The 18,186-nt window shown below is 42.4% G+C and overlaps 1 protein-coding gene across 1 annotated transcript; it reads left to right on the top strand.

Moving 5' to 3' along the window:
• The first annotated feature begins 276 nt into the window (after window positions 1–276).
• Window positions 277–840, top strand: LOC145400760 (uncharacterized). Its single transcript, XM_080273199.1, has one exon. The coding sequence runs from the start codon at window positions 277–279 to the stop codon at window positions 838–840; it is 564 nt and encodes a 187-aa protein (XP_080129325.1).
• The last annotated feature ends 17,346 nt before the right edge of the window (window positions 841–18,186 follow it).

Below are 18,186 nucleotides of genomic sequence, written 5' to 3' on the forward strand. Positions count from 1 at the left end.
CCTGTCATGACTTGGGAGGATGGGGTGGGGCTTTCATCCATTCCCTGGAAAAAAACAAAAAAACCTAGAGTGAAACAAGAGAAGGAAGAGGGATAGGGTCGGTGAATGTTACCTGACCCTGACCCAGTTTTGCCAGGGGGTCCAGCAGGGATTTTTGGAACTCTCATGCTGACACCCACCATGATGCTTGCTGGGTAAAGCCTCCAGGACCCCAGGAATCAAACGATAGGGAGTTGGGGTGCCTGAGCCCAGACCCTGCTCTTGATTCACGCCATGATGGTGCAGAGGATGTGTGAGCCCAAGGCTCCAAGCCTGGGTTTAATCTTCAGAAGGCACTGCAGGTGGGGGGCTTGGAATGTTCTAAGCCTTTCAAAGGATGATCGACTGTCTTTGTTGTCGCCAGACTTTGGGCAATTGGGAGTCAGCATAGCTGCCCTCTATGAAATAAGGCAACCCAGGTATGGTAAGATCAGTAGTGATGGTTACACATACCACTGGGCTGGTTATGATGATGGTGCCCATCTTAGGGTGTCGCCATGGCAACTGTTGCTCACTTTGTCTCGTGTCGACAGGGTTACTCCAGTTGATGAGCATATAATGCTGGTGAGATTGATGAACTCCTTGGGCTTCATCTTTCTTAATGCAGTATTCATTTCAACTGAGATAAGTGATCTTGAAGATGAAGATCTATTCTATGCCAGTCTTGACTCCAGTGTGGAACAGTGCCCCTCATGGGATGCACCCCTGGTCTTTGGTGTATTTAATGCAGTTACTGGCGCTGACATGGAGGGCTTCAGAGATGTTTATGTCCCCATGGCTCTTGAACCAGGATTCCAATAGTTCTTCCCTTCAGATTTTCACAAAATCTGGCAGTTGGTGAATTCTGTTCCAGCTGCCAAATTTTCACCACTGGACTTGGTACAGTAATACCGGAGAGGCTGCTAAGAAAACTGATCACATTTTTGAAGTACTCACTGCAGGATCCTTCAGAATTGCAGGGTTGTCAGAAGTGCAGAGATCTTTGCTGCTGATCACTGACTCGTTGTTGATGCTCTAAGGCTACAAATCGAAAGTGAGACATTCTCAAGATGCCACCAAAAGAGGTTCCATCTTGAGAAACTCAGTGATGAGGAGTGTGCATATGAGTATGCAGTAGCAGTCTCAAATCGGTTTGAAGTGTTCAGTAGTGCTGAGGACCTTTTTGAATGATAGGATACCTTTAAGCATGCACCCTTGGCAGTAGCTGATGAGTGTATTGGAGACTGCCTGCGACCAAAGAGGGGATTCATCTCGTGGAGGACACTGACCACAACTGAGGAGAGTTGTGCTACCAGACTGGCTGGGGATCGGGAACAGCACAGACTTCTGTCTCAATGGGCACAAGTTTCACTGAGAAGGGACAAGAAGTGGTAAGTCAGGGAAATTGCTGGGGAGGTGGAAGACTGTTTTAATGTAAATGACCTTCGACCCACCTACCAAGCCCTGAAGATGCCCCACTCCAGACCCATCTCTCAGGTTATCTCTGTTCAGACAGCAGGTGGATGGCCCATGTCAGAGGCAAGGGAGTATAGGGTTCATTGGGTATAGTACTTTGAGCAGCTGTATATGGCTGAACCACCCAATGGAGAGCTTCCATCTGCTGGTGTACAAGCATTGATTGCCGTCCCACCAACTGACAAAGCCATGCCTTCTCTAGATGAAATCAAGAAGGAATTGGCCAAGTTGAAAAGTTGGAGAGCAACTGGTGTTTGTGACATCCCAGCAGAACTGATGAAAGCTGGGGGGCGAAGCCATAATCAGGGGTTTACATGCAGTCATAAAAGTCGTTTCGCAGACTGGTATCATTCCTTCTGACTGGACAAAGGATTTGATCACCCCCACCTGGAAAGGAAAAGTAGACCAGCGTCACTGTAGTAACTGCTGTGGTAGAACAATGCTCAGTGTGCTGGGCAAATTTCTTGCTCACATTCTCCTGATGCATATGAGGGACCATTTCCAAAAGTTTCAGAGGCCTGAGCAATCCAGATTCAAGCCCAAGAAGTCTACTGTTGATCATATCTTAGCTCTTCGAGTTCTTGTGGAACACCATTTTGAGTTTCGACAAGGTCTGCCAGCAACCTACTGTATGTGGATTTCAAGAAGGCATTTGACTCAGCAAATGGAGAGGTATGATGGGAATTCCTGCAACACCATGGAATCTCCACAGGGACGGAATGGCTGCTTGCTTGTACCCTGACACTGAGAGTGCTGCTAAGTGGGAGAGGGAATCCAACTTCATTCCAGTAAATTCATGTGTAAGACAAGAGTGTATCCTTGTCTCCACACTTTTCAACACACGCATGGATTGGGTACTGGACCGTGCTGGGAGTCAAAGTCACTTTGGGGTATGATTTGGCAATTTCAAGATTACCGACCTTGACTTTGCTGATGATTCAGTTATCTAACTTCAGTCACTGGAGAAACTATTGAGTACCCTCAAGGAATTTCATGAGAATGCGAAACTAATAGGATTAAAGGTCTCTTGGGCCAAGACCCAGGTCCAGGCACTTGATGGCTTGTTGGATGAAGCAGTTCAGTCTGTCCAAGCTACTGGTGAGGATTTAGAAATCTTGGAAAGATTCACTTATCTTGGTAGTGTGGTCCATAACAGCAGTAAATTAGAAAGTGAGATCTCTCATCGCATTGGTTTGCCTATGGGGTTATGGATTGACTCAATTTGGGTATCTGGTGCTGTCATTATTTATGTAGCATGACGAAAGTTCGCATCTTCCAGGCACTGGTGCTCCTAGTTTTACTTATGGCTGTGAGACATGGACACTAAATGCTGACTTGAAGTGGCATATTGACTTCACTGGTACTAAGTGTCTTTGCAGTATCAGGTGCATAACCAGTGACTACTCCATGGGACTGAATCGAGGCCTATTACCCAAATAGTACGTCAATGCCAGCTCCAGCTATATGGGAACGTGGCCTGCTTTCCTGAGGCTGATCTTGCTGGCAGGGTGATCTCTGAACGAGTTTACCCAGGGTGTAGAAGGCCAAAGGGTGTTATCGGAAGATTTGTTTCCCTTACACATTTTTTGAGGTATGATGTAAGGCGGAGCTTCATTTCTTCTTAATATTATTATCTATCTATCTATCTATCTATCTATAGCCCGACGCCCTAATCCCGCAAAGGGTGGCCGCAGACAAAACGCCTCCAAGTCACTCTGTCACCCACCATTTGACTCCCCTCCCCCCAACTCACCCCCCCCCTCTCTCATATACCTCTCAACTCCATCCCTCCACCTCATCCTCGGTCTACCCCTCCCTCTCCCTCCCTCCACCTCACCTACATACACCCTCTTAGTCAGTCTTTCATTCTCCATTCTCTCCACATGTCCAAACCACCTCAGTGTATTTCTCCTAATCTTTTCAAACACATCCACATCTACCCAACAACGTTCCTTCACTTCTTCATTCGTCAACCTGTCCCTCCACGTCACTCCACATGCTCCTCTCAAGTAACTCATTTCCACTGCTCTCACTCTTGACTTGTTCCCCTCTTGCAAGGTCCACGCCTCGCTTCCACACGTCAGGGTAGGGATCACAATACCATCATGCAGTGACTTCTTAACTTCCACACTCACCTCCCCATTCCTCATCACTGCTTTCAGTGTACCAACAACCTTTCTTCCCTGCTGTACCCTTTCACGTACATCATCCCCCAAAGTTCCATCCTTACTCATCACACTACCCAAGTACTTGAATGCACTCACATTCTCCATATCCTCACCATCCAACCTCACTGCACACTCTGTGACTTCATTCCTCTCAAACATTGTTATTATTATCGTTGTTATTATTACAACGTCCAACATCCTTGTGTGAGGTTTTCTTGTACTTGTCAGTAATTTTACTATTATTCTGGGGAACATTTAAATTGTTGCCATTTGCATGCCGTTTTAGCTACAGTCTCCATTCTCTGCAATATTATAGTCCTGGCTAACCACTTCATGTGATCAAATATCATCGTGATCCGACTACCAGAACCAAGATATAACCGGGACAAAAAAAAAGTGACCTTAAAGCTCGAAAACCACTTAAATTTGAGGGCTGAAATTTTTTATGGCATAAACCTGGGACATGACCTGAATGCAGTGCTAATTATTGTCCAGATTTGAAAATTATTCTCCAAGATCGTCTGTCGTCCAAAATTGTTTACTACTCCGGAAGACAGAGAAGTCGCCTGATATAACATGAGAGTGGTAATATAGATCTTGATAATATATTCAGAAATGCTGAAGATCAGTGACCTTAATCTAAAGATTCCTTTATCTACCTCCTTCTAATTCCCATAGCACCGGGTCCAAAAGATGAACATGAGGAGCAATGCCAAAAATGTTACTTGAATGAGAGTACTCTCCATAGTGTGTGAGTTGTTCAGGGTAAGGCAATCATCTGGACTTCTTAGATGCTAATGTTGACAGGATATGGTTAGTAAATTTCCAAGTACTTTCTCATCGAGTCTTAGAGCTATGATGACCAATGTCCTCATTCCCCCACATTCTCGTGGTTTACAGCTCCAGATCTTTATATTTGGATAGCTTCTCTGTGACTTTCATTGTGGTGATATTTTTCAGATGGTATTTCCACGTTGATGCATATGCATCCTATTAAAATCTTGTCCTTGATAACGATGTCAAATTCTTTGGCACCCATAATGTAAGTCGGTTAGGATGGATATGTCCCAGAGGATGATGACGGTATCACCCTCTGTGGTTGTTACTGGTTGGTGGTCACACCATTTGTCTGTCATCTTGATTTCATAACTTCTGAGATTTTCCAATGCAGGTACTCTGCTGCTTTGTTGTGGCAATTGATATACTAAGTCTTTGCTGATTCCAAGCAGCATGAGACAGCGTGATCAGTGGTTTCTTCAAACTTTTCACAGATCCTACATTGTGGATCTGTTCCAGCTTTGATAATGCAGTGGTGGTCAGATCAGGTGGCCAGACTCGATTTTTTTTTTCTTTTCAGTGATGATCAGGCCGCCTTTTTCAGTGTTCAGTCCGATGTTCCTCAGGCACTGGTGCCATTTATGGTGATCCATGTCTGCCTCTTTTGTTGTTGTGGTTACTTTCCATGCATTACCTTTTCCTCTCATGTTTTCTGTAGCTGTTGTTGACCATGGTTATTTGCTGTCTGCATCATTCTCATAGCGTCGGTGACAGTTGCCCCGTTTTCTGATAGTAAAGTTTCTAGTACCTTAAACTCTTTCTTGAATTGCACAGCTCATTAAGAGAATGGGTCCTCTTCCCAATTTCATAATGTTTTCTTATCTAGAGTAGTGGGCCATCTGTTTTTATAAGGTAAACGTCCAGCCAGATGGTGGTGGTCTTGAAGGTACTAATTTAGTAATCGTGGTAGACTAACTATACAACTGTTCAACAATGGTCAAATCCTTCAATAATTAACCATTATAAAGAAACACTATATTTCATTACTGACAATTAAGGTAATGTAAAACAATTTGTTCATTTGCCGGTCAGTTCTCGATAGTGAATAGAAAATACAAACATACGAAGAAATGTCAAAACCATTAGACATGCTTCACGGTTTAAAACAATTGCCTTTACAAACAAAGGCAGTTAAACAAAATTAAAACATTTATACAAAGTACATAAACAAAGACGTATAACTAAATATCGTGATTTATTATACATGAGGCAGTGTTACAGTCACGTACCATAGTTTACGAGGGCTGCCGAAAACTCTACTGACAGTACGAGACCGGGAATCAAGGTGTTCCTGAGAGGATGCCTCACCACCGAAATAACCGAGTATCTCTTGAAGATCGTAGGTGTATAATCGACAGATATTGCACCAATGAGGATTTCCTGTCAATGGAACATGATCTAGGCATATAGCGGAACATGGCCTACTATATCATTCACCACTGTCAATTAACAGGGTCAAATGAAATACTCCATGGAGGTGGACGGAGAGCATCGATAGACAATAAATCTACTGATTTCCTAATTTCAATGACTGAGGCTGAATCAACAATAACCATCAAGAAGTTGAATGAGGCTTTCCATGAAACATTTTCACAGCAGCAACGTGTGTCTGATGTCACAGTGCCACGAGCACTGCAAGGTCAACTCACAACTCTGAAACTGTATGACAACATCCCATAAAACAGAAACTCCACAAGTGAAAGAAGCAACGTCAGCATTTGCACATTATATGTACGAATGTGGGCTACAAAAACACCGGATATATTTGGATGAGACAAGGTATAATTTCTACACCAAACTTACCTACGGACGGGCACCACGGGGTGAGCGGGTGAACAGGAAAGTTGGAGGTCAACGTGGACGTAACGTCACCCTTATTGCTGCCATCTCAGATCAAGTTGGAATACTGTAGTATGAAATTCATACAAGCAGTGTGAACAAGGATACCTTCAAACACTACTTTATATCACTAGATCCAGTTATCGGAGAAGAGGACTGTGTCACCTGAGTGAGAACGTACCATGACGTCTGGAATATCCAAGCTGTGTCCAGAGAGGGTGATACGATATCTGACCCCTCATTCCCCATTTCTTAACCCAAGTGCGAGCTAAGTCTCGGCAATTAAGACAGAATTGAAGCATACTCTGAATGACACTGTGGTGAGATGTGACGTAGCAGTGGCACAGCGAGCAGAAACATCAGGACAAGCCACAGGGAACAACTGCTCATCCAATCTATGGAAACCTCACTACGAGTTGACACCTCAGCTGACTTCATCTTACTACAGGTACAGCAACTCCTTCTTTAGGAGATGGCTGGGTAAAGGTGATATCTGGGACTAGTAAAGACAGAACCATTCTTAAAATGTCACTGAAAGATGCCGATATACAAGTTGATTGTGGGTATTCATTAATTTATTTTTGTTTACTGCATTAAATAATATTTCAACTATATATATTAATATAACATAAAAACAATAAATATTTCGATACTTTGCTTTAGTTCTTTATTCATAATTTTATATTACTTTTGTTCTTTTCTTTATTGTTATAATAACCTAATGTTTGACCATTCCCACTTTATAATCTACCTTTATTCCTTAGTTGGATGTAGTATTGTGATGAATATCGTAGTGCTTTCATCCCAGCCATATTGTTGCCCAGTTTTCTAAATTGTTCTTCTCCATAAGGCGATCTGTTTAATGAAGTGTATAACTGTCGTTATGGGATGAGAATTGGCTCTAAATTCTAGTCAGTTATTTTAAATCAAATTATAAAAGGTATAGTTAGAAATATGCATGGCCTTGTTCTCCAGAGGCTCTCGGTATGTATACATTTGCCTTCGGGTGGTGCTTCTTTTCCATGGTCGATATATTTCTTGTCCCGACGTCCAATCTCTTGATATCATTCACTTTCCAACTGCCAGGTTAATAGCACTGAGTTCGTTTCTCAGCACCATAAACACTCTTCCGTAAAAATTCTTTCAGGATCTTTTTCCTCATAGCCGAGTGATGAATGCCAAGTCTTGCACTCCTAGATAATTGCATATGTCCTGTTGATCTTGCTCCTTGACTATGATGTCAATACCCTACTGTATGTTTGTCTGTCTATCTATCTATTGCCAGACGCCTCAATCCCGTTTGGGGTGGGCACAAACAAAACACCTCCACGTCGCCCTGTCCCCCGCCATATCACTGCCCTGCTCCCAACTCACACACCCCTCTCTCATATACTTTCCACCCCATCCCTCCATCTCATCCTCGGCCTCCCCCTCCCTCTTCCCCCCTCCACCTCACTCACATACACTCTCTTCGTCAGTCTTTCACCCTCCATCCTCTCCACATGGCCAAACCACCTCAGTGCGTTCCTCCTAACGCTTCCTATCACATCGACATCCACACCACAACGCTTCTTTGTATCCTCATTCGTCAGCCTGTCTCCATGTGACTCCACAGGCTCCTCTTAAATAACTTATTTCCACTGCTCTCACTCTTGACTTGTGTCTTTCCAACAACGTCCAAGCTTCACTTCCATACGTTAGAGTTGGTGTCACAATACTGTCATGAAGTAACTTTTTCACTTCCATGCTCACTTCCCTGTTTCTTATCACTGCTTTCAAAGAACCAGCAACCTTTCTTCCCTGCTGTACCCTTTCAAGCACTTCACCTTCCAAACCTCCATCCTTACTCATCACACTACCCAAGTACTTAAACGTACTTACATTTTCCAATTAATCACCATCCAACCTCGCTGTACATTCACTGACTTCACCTCTCTCAAAGACCTTCACTTTACTCTTCCCTACATTCACCTTTAGATTCCGTTTCTTACACACTCTCCCAAACTCATCCACCAAGCCTTGCAGCTCCCCTTCGTCTTCACTCAACAACACAGTATCATCTGCAAACAACAGTACAGGGAGTTTCCAAACACTATCCTCTCTCACCAGGGCCACTCCAACATCCACTACCCTACCTTGTACCTCTTTTATTACCCCATCCATGTACAGATTGAACAACCATGGAGACATGACACATCCCTGTTTCAACCCAACCTTCAAAGAGAAAAATTCACTTAGTTCACCATCCACATGCACTGCAGCCTTAGTACCATCATACATACTCTTCACAGCATTCAACAACTTCCCATCTACTCCATATAATCTTAATACTTTCCACAATCCTTGTCTATCCACCCTGTCATATGCTTTCTCCAAATCCATGAAAGCCGCATACAACTTCTTTCTCTTCTCTAGAAACTTTTCCACTAAAGATCTAAGAATGAATATCTGATCTACACAACCTCTTCCCTTCCTAAAGCCTCCCTGTTCTTCTCCAACTAATTCCTCTGTTCCTTCTCTAACTCTGTCAATAAGTATCCTACCATTCACTTTTCCTATTATACTAAGAAGACAAATGCCCCTATGATTACCACACACTTCTTTTTCCCCTTTTCCTTTGTACAAGGGAATAATTATACCTGACTTCCAATCCTCCGGGACTCTACCTTCCTCCCAGGCCAATCTGCACATCTTCCACATCCATTCTACTACAATCTCTCCCCCATGCTTCAGCATTTCACCACACACTCCATCAATTCCTGTGGCTTTCCCCAATTTAACTATCATCATTCCTTTCACAACTTCTATCCTACTGATTTCTTCCTGTCTTCTAACCTCCCTCCTCCCAGCCATTCCCCAGCCACTTATACTTGCATTACTTCCATCCTGTATATTCAACAATTCCTTAAAGTGTTCTCTCCATCTGCTCACTTTTTCTCCCTTCTCCACTAGTAATCTACCATTTTTATCTTTCACTCCCCTGCTAACCTCATTTCCACTCTGTCTTACTCTCTTCACCTCTTTCCAGAACATTTTCTTACAGTCCCTCCACTTTACACTCAAATTCCTTCCAAATTCCTCATCCACTCTCTTCTTACTCTCTCTTACTAATCTTTTCACCTCTTTCTTTCTTTCTACATATAACTCTCTCTTCCGCCTCTCAACTTCTTCCACTCCTCTATTTTTCATCCATTCATTGTATGCTTTCTTCTTTTGTGCCACAGCCTGTCTCACCTCTTCAGTCCACCACGCTGTTCCTTGCACCCCCCTCCGTCTTCTCTTCCTCCCACACACCACATCACATGCTGCACATATTTCTTCTGTAAATATCCTGCACACATCTTCCACGTCCCCCATCTGCTCCAATTCATATATGCCCAATCGTTCCACCACTTCTCTCTTATACTCTGCCTTTTTCTTATCCTCTTGTAACCTTTCCACTGTCCTTGCAACTACTCCTTCCTCTCTCCCTTCCCCTTTTCTGTTTCTATGTTTGTGCTCTTGGTTAATTTGGTCTTCTGAAGGTGGCTCTGGGACATTAATTAAGGCTAAATTCCATCTTGATGTCGTCATCGAATGTCTTTATGGTTGGTTAGCAAACCTTTCATCCGTTTATCATCTCTGGCAAAACGCCTTAAGGTCGTCCATGTAGAACATTTGGTTCAGTTTGCTGTTCTGCAGTTCATGAGTTCTGCAGTTCATACTCATATCTGCTGTTCTTCAACAGATTGCTGAGTGGTGCTAGCGTGAGGCTGATGAACAGTAGTGACAGTGAATTACCTTGGAATATCGTACTTCTAATAGTGTTGGTATAGATTTTAATGACCCATTTCCACGATGGAAGTTCAGAGCGATCTTCATGCTTACCAAAATGAATCCTCTAGTCGTTTGCCATATTCTGTAGATCTCAATGTTTCTTTCTATCCACGAGTGTAGCACTGTGTCATATACCTTCCTGCTCTTAATCCACTCTGTTGACAAACTCATTTCCTTTAGTCTGGCCTTTTCTAATTTTGCTTTGTTGATGAGTAGCTGGTCTTTTATTCCAGATCTTCCTTTCCTACATCCCTTTTGTCCTGCTGGCAAAAAGTTTTCTTTGAGGAAACTGTAAGTTCTCTCAGTAATGATGGAGGTGAAGATCTTGTACATTGCTGAATGACAGGTGACTAGTCAATTAATTCTTTGGGATTTGCATCTCTTCTGTCTTCAGGGGCATTTGTTAGAATTCTGGACAATGTCATTATAGGCCGGTGTTAGGTTTTCATGAATATTCGGTAAGTCTTTTGATCTACTGTAGAAGTAAACAATTCCATGTATTCCTGGAGCCTTTCCATTTATTGATTTATTGACAGGCAGCAGTGGTCTCTGTAGTGTTGTTGCCTGATCATCTTCCTCTCTATAAGTCGTTTTTCTGATTCAGTTGTTGCTGGGTCCTACTACCTAGTTTGATGTGTCTTTAGCTGTCTTCCCGGTTTGTACCGCAAAACTCATCATTTTCTCGGTGGTGAGAGGGTCGTTCACATCTATCTTCTTACCCAGCTCACGAAAAAATGTCTTATAGCTTTCCTTAAAGATCTTCGTTTGTCTAAACAAATTACTCCTCTTTTTAAGTTTTTATGCTTTTGCTTGGATTTGAGTGGGGTTGAACCCACCTCACCATTGCAGGTCTATATGAATCGGGATGTGTGGTTCTGAAAGTGAAAACGTTGTAAGTACGTGGCAGCCACTCATATTTAGATTCGCGGTGGCAAAGTTGTCTCGAACACTATACAAATAAGGCTGTTTTATCCTACAAAGTTATTGCAAACTGTCGCTAATATATATACAACTAGTAATCCATCGTGACCATAAGAGCTTAAGTTTGCTTGGATTTGTTTTTTCAACTTCTCTTTGCCTGCTAGGATACCTTCCTTCATTGTGAAGTTAAACTTTCGTTCCATTTTTTTTTTTTTATGCGAGGAAGAAGGAACCAAAGGCCATGAGCCCGCAGTAACAGTTCCCTCCAAGAGAAAAACAAAATACAATAGAGAGCCAAATTCAAGATCCGATCATTTTGAGAAACATGGACACACTGCGTTTGAAAGACTGGAGATCATAGGCAGCAGGAAATACAGACAGAGGGAGACAGTTCCAGAGTTGACCTGTTGCATAAATGAAAGATTGGGAGTAGCGGTCAATTCTTGCATTAGAGAGTTGGACAGAAAAGGGATGAGAGTTTGCTGCCAGACAGGTGCTACGCACCCGTCGTAGAGGTGGAGGAATGCAAGCAGACAGTTCAGAGGAGCAGTGACCATTAAAGTTGTGATAGAAAAGAGATAAAGATGCAACAGTGCGGCGAAGAGACAAAGGATGAAGGGAGTCAGTAAGAGGAGGAGAGTTAATGAGACGAAAAGCCTTTGACTCCACCCTATTGAGAAGAGCTGTATGTGGGGAGCCTCCCCACACATGAGAGTTGTACTCCACACAGGGGCGGATAAAACCCATGGATAGAGTCAACAATTGTGCAGGGGTAAAAAAAGAGCGGAGTCGGCTTAGCACACCCAATCTCTTGGAAGCAGATTTTACAAGAGATGTAATATGATCTTTCCAAGATAAGTCCTGAGTAAATGAAACCCCAAGCATGTTCAAGGATGATGCAGGATTAAGCTGAATATTATTAAACATTAGTGGGTATAACTGTGGAAGATTTTGTCGGGTTGATAGGTGTAAGAACTGAGTCTTAGATGCATTAAAGACAACAATATTATTTTTACCCCAGTCAGAGATACGAGCCAAGTCAGACATTAGGTGTGCCATAGCCTCATCCCTTGTTTGTTGAAGTAACTGTTGAGATGGGCGTTGAGGGAACCGAATGGAAAGGTGAAGGGTGGAGTCATCAGCGTATGAGTGGATAGGGTTAGATGTACAGCTTAGAAGATCATTGATGAATAAAAGGAAGAGAGTTGGTGATAGGACAGAGCCCTGAGGAACACCACTGTTGATAGATCTAGGAGAAGAACGATGGCCGTCTACAACAGCGGCTATAGAACGACCAGAAATGAAGCTAGCGATGAAAACACAGATAGAAGGATAGAAACCGCAGGAGGGCAGTTTGGAAATTAAAGATTTATGCCAGACTCGATCGAAAGCCTTTGAGATGTCAAGTGCAATGGCAAAGCTTTCGCCAAAGTCCCGAAAGGAGGATGACCAGGAGTCTGAAAGGTAGGTGAGAAGATCGCCAGTGGAGCGTCCCTGACGGAACCCATACTGACGATCAGAAAGAAGGTTGTGACAGGAAAGATGCTTTAAAATTTTTCTACTAAGAATTTACTTGAAAACTTTTGAGATACAGGATGTTAAAGCAATTGGACGATAGTTGGAGGGTTGGGAGTGGTCACCCTTCTTTGGGACTGGCTGAATGAGAGCAAACTTCCAGCAAGAAGGAAAGGTACAAGTTGACAGACAAAGGCGAAAGAGTTTGCCTAGGCAGGGTGTAAGCACAGAAGAACAGTTCTTGAGAACAACAGGAGGGACCCCATCAGGCCCATATGCCTTGTTAGTACTGAGGCCAGTGATGGCAAAAAATACATCAACTGAAGAAATTTTAATGTCAGCTATGAGGAAGTCAGAGGGGGGAAGTGATGGAGGAACAGTACCGGAACTGTCTAAGGTGGAATTGGAGGAGAAAGTCTGTGCGAAGAGATCTGCTTTATCAGTAGAAGAAATAGCTACAGAACCATCAGAGTAGAAAAGAGGAGGGAAGGATGATGAGGTAAAGTTGTTAGAAAGATTTTTGGCAAGGTGCCAGAAGGAGTGGGAAGAATTCGAGTTGGAGAGTTGAGAGCATTTAGTATGGATGAAATTATTAGTAGAGCGAAGAACAGACTTAGCACGATTCCGGGCAGAAACGTAAAGATGATGTGATTCAGGGGTGGGTTGGCTCCGGTACCTTTTGTAGGCCCTGTCCTTGTTGCGGACAGCATTAGAACAAACGTCATTAAACCAAGGCTTTCTTGCGTTAGTCAAAGGATATGAGAAAGGAATGTATGCTTCCATGCCCGAGAGAATAACCTCCGTAATGTGCAAGGCACACTCATTTGGCTCCCGGCCATGGAAGCAATAATCATTCCAGGGAAAATCAAAGAAGTACTGCCTGAGGGCCTCCCAGTCTGCAGCTCCAAAATGCCACAGACAACGTTTCCCTGGAGGGTCCACAGGCCGTACCGGAGTGATAGGACAGGTTAAGGTAATAAGGTTGTGATCGGAGGAGCCCAACAGAGAGAAAAGATTAACAGAGTAAGCAGAAGGATTAGTTGTGAGGAAGAGGTCAAGTATGTTGGAGCTCTCTCCAAGGTGGTCAGGGATACGGGTAGGGTGCTGTACAAGCTGCTCTAGGTCATTAAGGATAGAAAAGATGTAGGCTTGTTCACCAGGTGGATCCGTGAAAGGAGAGGAGCGCCAAAGGTGGTGGTGAACATTGAAATCTCCTAGAATGGAGATTTCAGAGAAAAGAAAAATGGATAGAATGTGTTCCATCATAGAAGTAAGATAGTCGAAGAATTTTTGATAGTCAGTAGAATTAGGGGATAAGCAAACAGCACAGATATATTTAGTCAGAGAATGACAGGAAAGCCGAAGCCAGAGTGTAGAGAATTCAGAAGAATCGAGTTCAGGAACAAGAGAGCAAGATAAGTCGTTGCGTATATATACACAACAGCCACCTTTGGCTTTGCAATGAGTATAGAGAAAGTAGGAGGATACAGAAAAGGGTTTGCTGTCAGTTGCCTCAGACAGCTGAGTCTCAGTTAGAAAAAGATGAGGTTTAGAGGAGGAGAGGTGGTGCTCAACAGAGCGAAAGTTAGAGGAAAGGCCGCGAATGTTGCAGAAATGAAGAAGAAGAGAGTCAGACAGTGGTTCCAGGCACCTCGAGTCATCACAGGGAGAGGGGCGGATGGTAGGGGCATTTATGGTCCCCCCCCCCCGGGGGACTCCAAGGCTTGGTGATGAGACACCATTTTATAAAGTTGAATTTTGAATAGGAAGTGTAGTGTGTACTGTGGATGTAGTTTGGAGTAGATAGTTAGAGAAATTTGTACTGGAGAGCATGCTGGCCTACTCTCTGTGTAACTGAGACACTGAAAAAGTTCAGCAAAGGGGGATGGTCAGGAACTAGTCCTGAGGGCTGATGAAACGGGAGCTCCAGCACTCCCTGTCATCAGCTTTCCATCCACCTCGGGAGTACTGCCCTGCTCGACTGGTGCTACATTTGTTGTCATGTCCACTTTTTAACTCCTCCTCATTTTTTTTCTTTCCATATTGGATGTTTTCTCTTCTGCTTATTTTGATGACTTGGTTTTACCCCAGTTGTAATTGTTATTATTATTATTATTATTGTTATTATTATTATTATTACAAGCAGCTCAGTGACGATGGCCAGCTCTAAGCGGATCAAGCTTTGTCTGTGACCCGAAGTGAGTTTCGGTATGAAAAATCACTCCTGAATGGCGGTACCGCAGGACAACATCTCACCCAAGAATCATGGCTCTGGGTCAATAACCTTTGGATCCTCAGCATTTCATACGAGCCTAGTCGTGATTTTAGCGATTTTCTGCTTAAATGCATTTGATGACATTATTATAACACCTGACGTGGCGGATTTAGGTCATGCATTAATACCTATAAGCATGCCAAGTTTCATTTTATTCCATCCTCCCATTGTGGAGCTAGGGTACTTGAAATATGCGAAATAGCCAACCAGAGGTACAACTTCTAGGTGGCGCTGCCAGCGACTGGAAGTGAATTTCTATACTAAAAGTCATATATATATATTTTTTTTTAAGGAGGTACTCTAGTGCAACATTCCACCCAAGTATCATTGCCCTGGCTTAATAATCTTCGGAGCCTTAGCATTTCACGCAAGCATAGACCTGATTATAGTTGTTTTCATCATTTTCGCATTTGATGACCGTTGACCAATGACCTGGCCAATGTAGCACATAAATGTAAAATAGAAAGTTGTAGTACTAGTCAATGTCTGTAACCATGCAAAGTTTCATTCAATTCTGTGAGCCACTAGGGAACTAGGGGGGCATTTTTGAAAACTGGTACTGGTTGCTAGGGATGCTGAGGCCAAGGCCAACCTACGTAAGGTTGCCGCTCAGAAACTAGTGGAGAGAGGGGAAAATAGATGGCACACTACAGACAGGGAATGACCTCAAAATTATACCTAATGAAACCGGAACTTTCTGTGACCATTAGTAGTGCTACTACAGCTCAAAATGTGAAGAGTACGAAAAAAATTGATAGTCAGTAAGTAGTTGCTTAGCATCCAAAACCTTGTGGACATAACCAGGTAAGTGGCTGGTCATCCCGAACAACATTGGTCGGAATCGGTTAACTCTGAAGGGTAGCAGTACATGCCACAATTAAACAAGAAACCAATCAAGAAAACGTGACTAACAATACGGACAGCATTAGCTGGCCAATAATAATAATAATAATAATAATAATAATAATAATAATGATAAAAGTAATAAATCATTATTATTATTATTATTATTATTATTATTAATGTCGTCAATCCTTAGAACCAGGATGGTATCATTTTCGGCAACTAGCAATACATCGTTGCACAAATATCAACCCCTCTCAATGCTTATGTGTTTGTCTGTTTGGCTGTGTGTCTGTGTCTTAACTCCTTTTAGGCTAATTAAAGAATCTGAATGAAACTTCCCAGGCGAGTTCATCTGGTTACTCCGTATTACCATTTTTTTGAATGGTGATTTGTATGGGGGGCTACCCCCTCACCCCCAAAGAAAAAAATAGCGAAAGAAGGGCAGATATGGCCTTGACATCTTATTATATGTTGTACATTGGGCCATCATCCGTAATGCGATCACTGGAGAGAGTGATCCCCCCAAATGATTCTTTGGAAGTTAACTCCCTTCCCTAAAACAAAAACCATCAGAAAAAGGGGAAAGCGCGGACACGAATTTCAACGAAACTTCTCAGGTGAGTTCATTTGGTTCCTTGATAACGTCTTCCTCTTTAAAAAAATTTCCACCATCAGTCTTAGGGGGGTTAGCCCCCTCCAAGTTTTATAAAGGATTCAAAATAAACGAATGAAGGCAGATGTCACTTTGATTCCTGTATCACTTCGATTTCTTAGTACATGTTGTAGACTGGGTTCCGATCCACTAAGTGCTGTCACTACTGCTATTACTACTACTACTACTACTACTACTACTAAATGTATACATATATATCACTTCTTCACAAATGCCACCATTGCGATCATGTGAGTTTTACACCGAGATACTAGCTTCTTTTATGACACAGTAATATTAGTTTGTGATTCTTTCAAATAGGCAAGTATATTGAAGGATAGGGAAGGCAGTTTCCATATTTTCTCCAAATACACGGGAAGGAAGGAATAATGAAGAAACAGCACCAAGCCACTGGCTATATTCCAATGTAGAAGTAGGGGAAAAATAAAGGCTGCAAGAAACATGGAAATATAATGAAAAGAGGTGGGACAGAAGAGCAGAAGAGGACAGTAGAGAAAGATTAGAGACAAAAAAGCCCCTTTTAGTCGCCTCTTACGACAAGCAGGGATACTGGGCAAGTATTCTTTCCCCCCCTCCCCAGGGAGCCAAATACACGGGAGGAATCCAAAAATTTACTTCTCCTTCTTCTTCTTCTTCTTCTTATTATTATTATTATTATTACTATTATTATTATTATTGTCTTCAAGGTTAGGTGTAAGGGAAAGGTTCGTTTCTCCTAGACCTTGGGGACAATAGTGAAACTATACTTGGATTAATTTATTGTCCGCCATCACAGTCCAGTAGCACAGATAGTGAAATTTACAACCAAAATGCGGAAATATGTAACATCCACAGCACTATAATTTTTGGTTATTTTGATTTACCTGTTGTCAAGTGGGGAGACTATTTTCAGAGTTGAACCTTTACACTAACTTCCAAGAAAGTTCATTGCGTGAGTTCGAAGACTGCCCAACACGAGGAGGTAGTATTTTAGTTCCGGTTTTGGCCGTATCAGAAAACTTAGTAAATTATTTTATGGTAGGGGACGAGTTTAGTACTTGCAACCATCGCGTGGTCACATTCAACATCAGTTTCAGTAGCAACATTGTCAGGGATACTTGCGAGAAAGTGCCTGATTACAAGAGTGCTGATGTTCAAAAAAATGAAGGAAATAATTGGTTCTAGTGACTGGAATCCCGTTGTCCAAAAAGTAGACAGTGATGAAGCATGTAAATTAATCACACATACTCTCAGTACAACAGTAACATTAAGTATTCCAATGCGAAACAGACGGCCTGCTAAAAATAATTAACCCAAATGAATGAATGCGGAAATCAAGCACTGCCTATCGGCTATAAAGCTTACACACAAAAATTATATTATCACAAAAAATCAAAGTTCTATAAATAAATATGAAGCTCTTCGTCAAAAAGCAAAAGAAAATACTACTACTACTACTAATAATAATAATAAGCAAAGTAAGAAAAACTTTGAAACTCACTTTGCATGTTTCAGTAAATCCAACCCAATGAATTTTTCAGCTACATCAGAAACAAGAAGGTAAAAGCACCAACAATTGGCCAACTACAATAGTCACCTGCAATAGACAGCATACAGATGATGAAACAGAGATAACTAAAATTCTCAACACTTTCTTTGCATCAGTATTTACAACTGAAAATACAGATTCCATTCCCACAGCTTTTCCTGTTACCATAGAAGAGGGTAGCATAATTAGCGATATTACTGTTAGTGAGATTGATGTACGTCTTGCCATTGGTAAACTTAAAGCGAATAAAACACCAGGGCCACATATATTTCTC

Source organism: Coenobita brevimanus, chromosome 53 (assembly GCF_032717465.1).
Source record: "Coenobita brevimanus isolate Jiangsu-jjx chromosome 53, ASM3271746v2, whole genome shotgun sequence".
In the NCBI taxonomy this organism is placed as follows: Eukaryota; Metazoa; Arthropoda; class Malacostraca; order Decapoda; family Coenobitidae; genus Coenobita; species Coenobita brevimanus.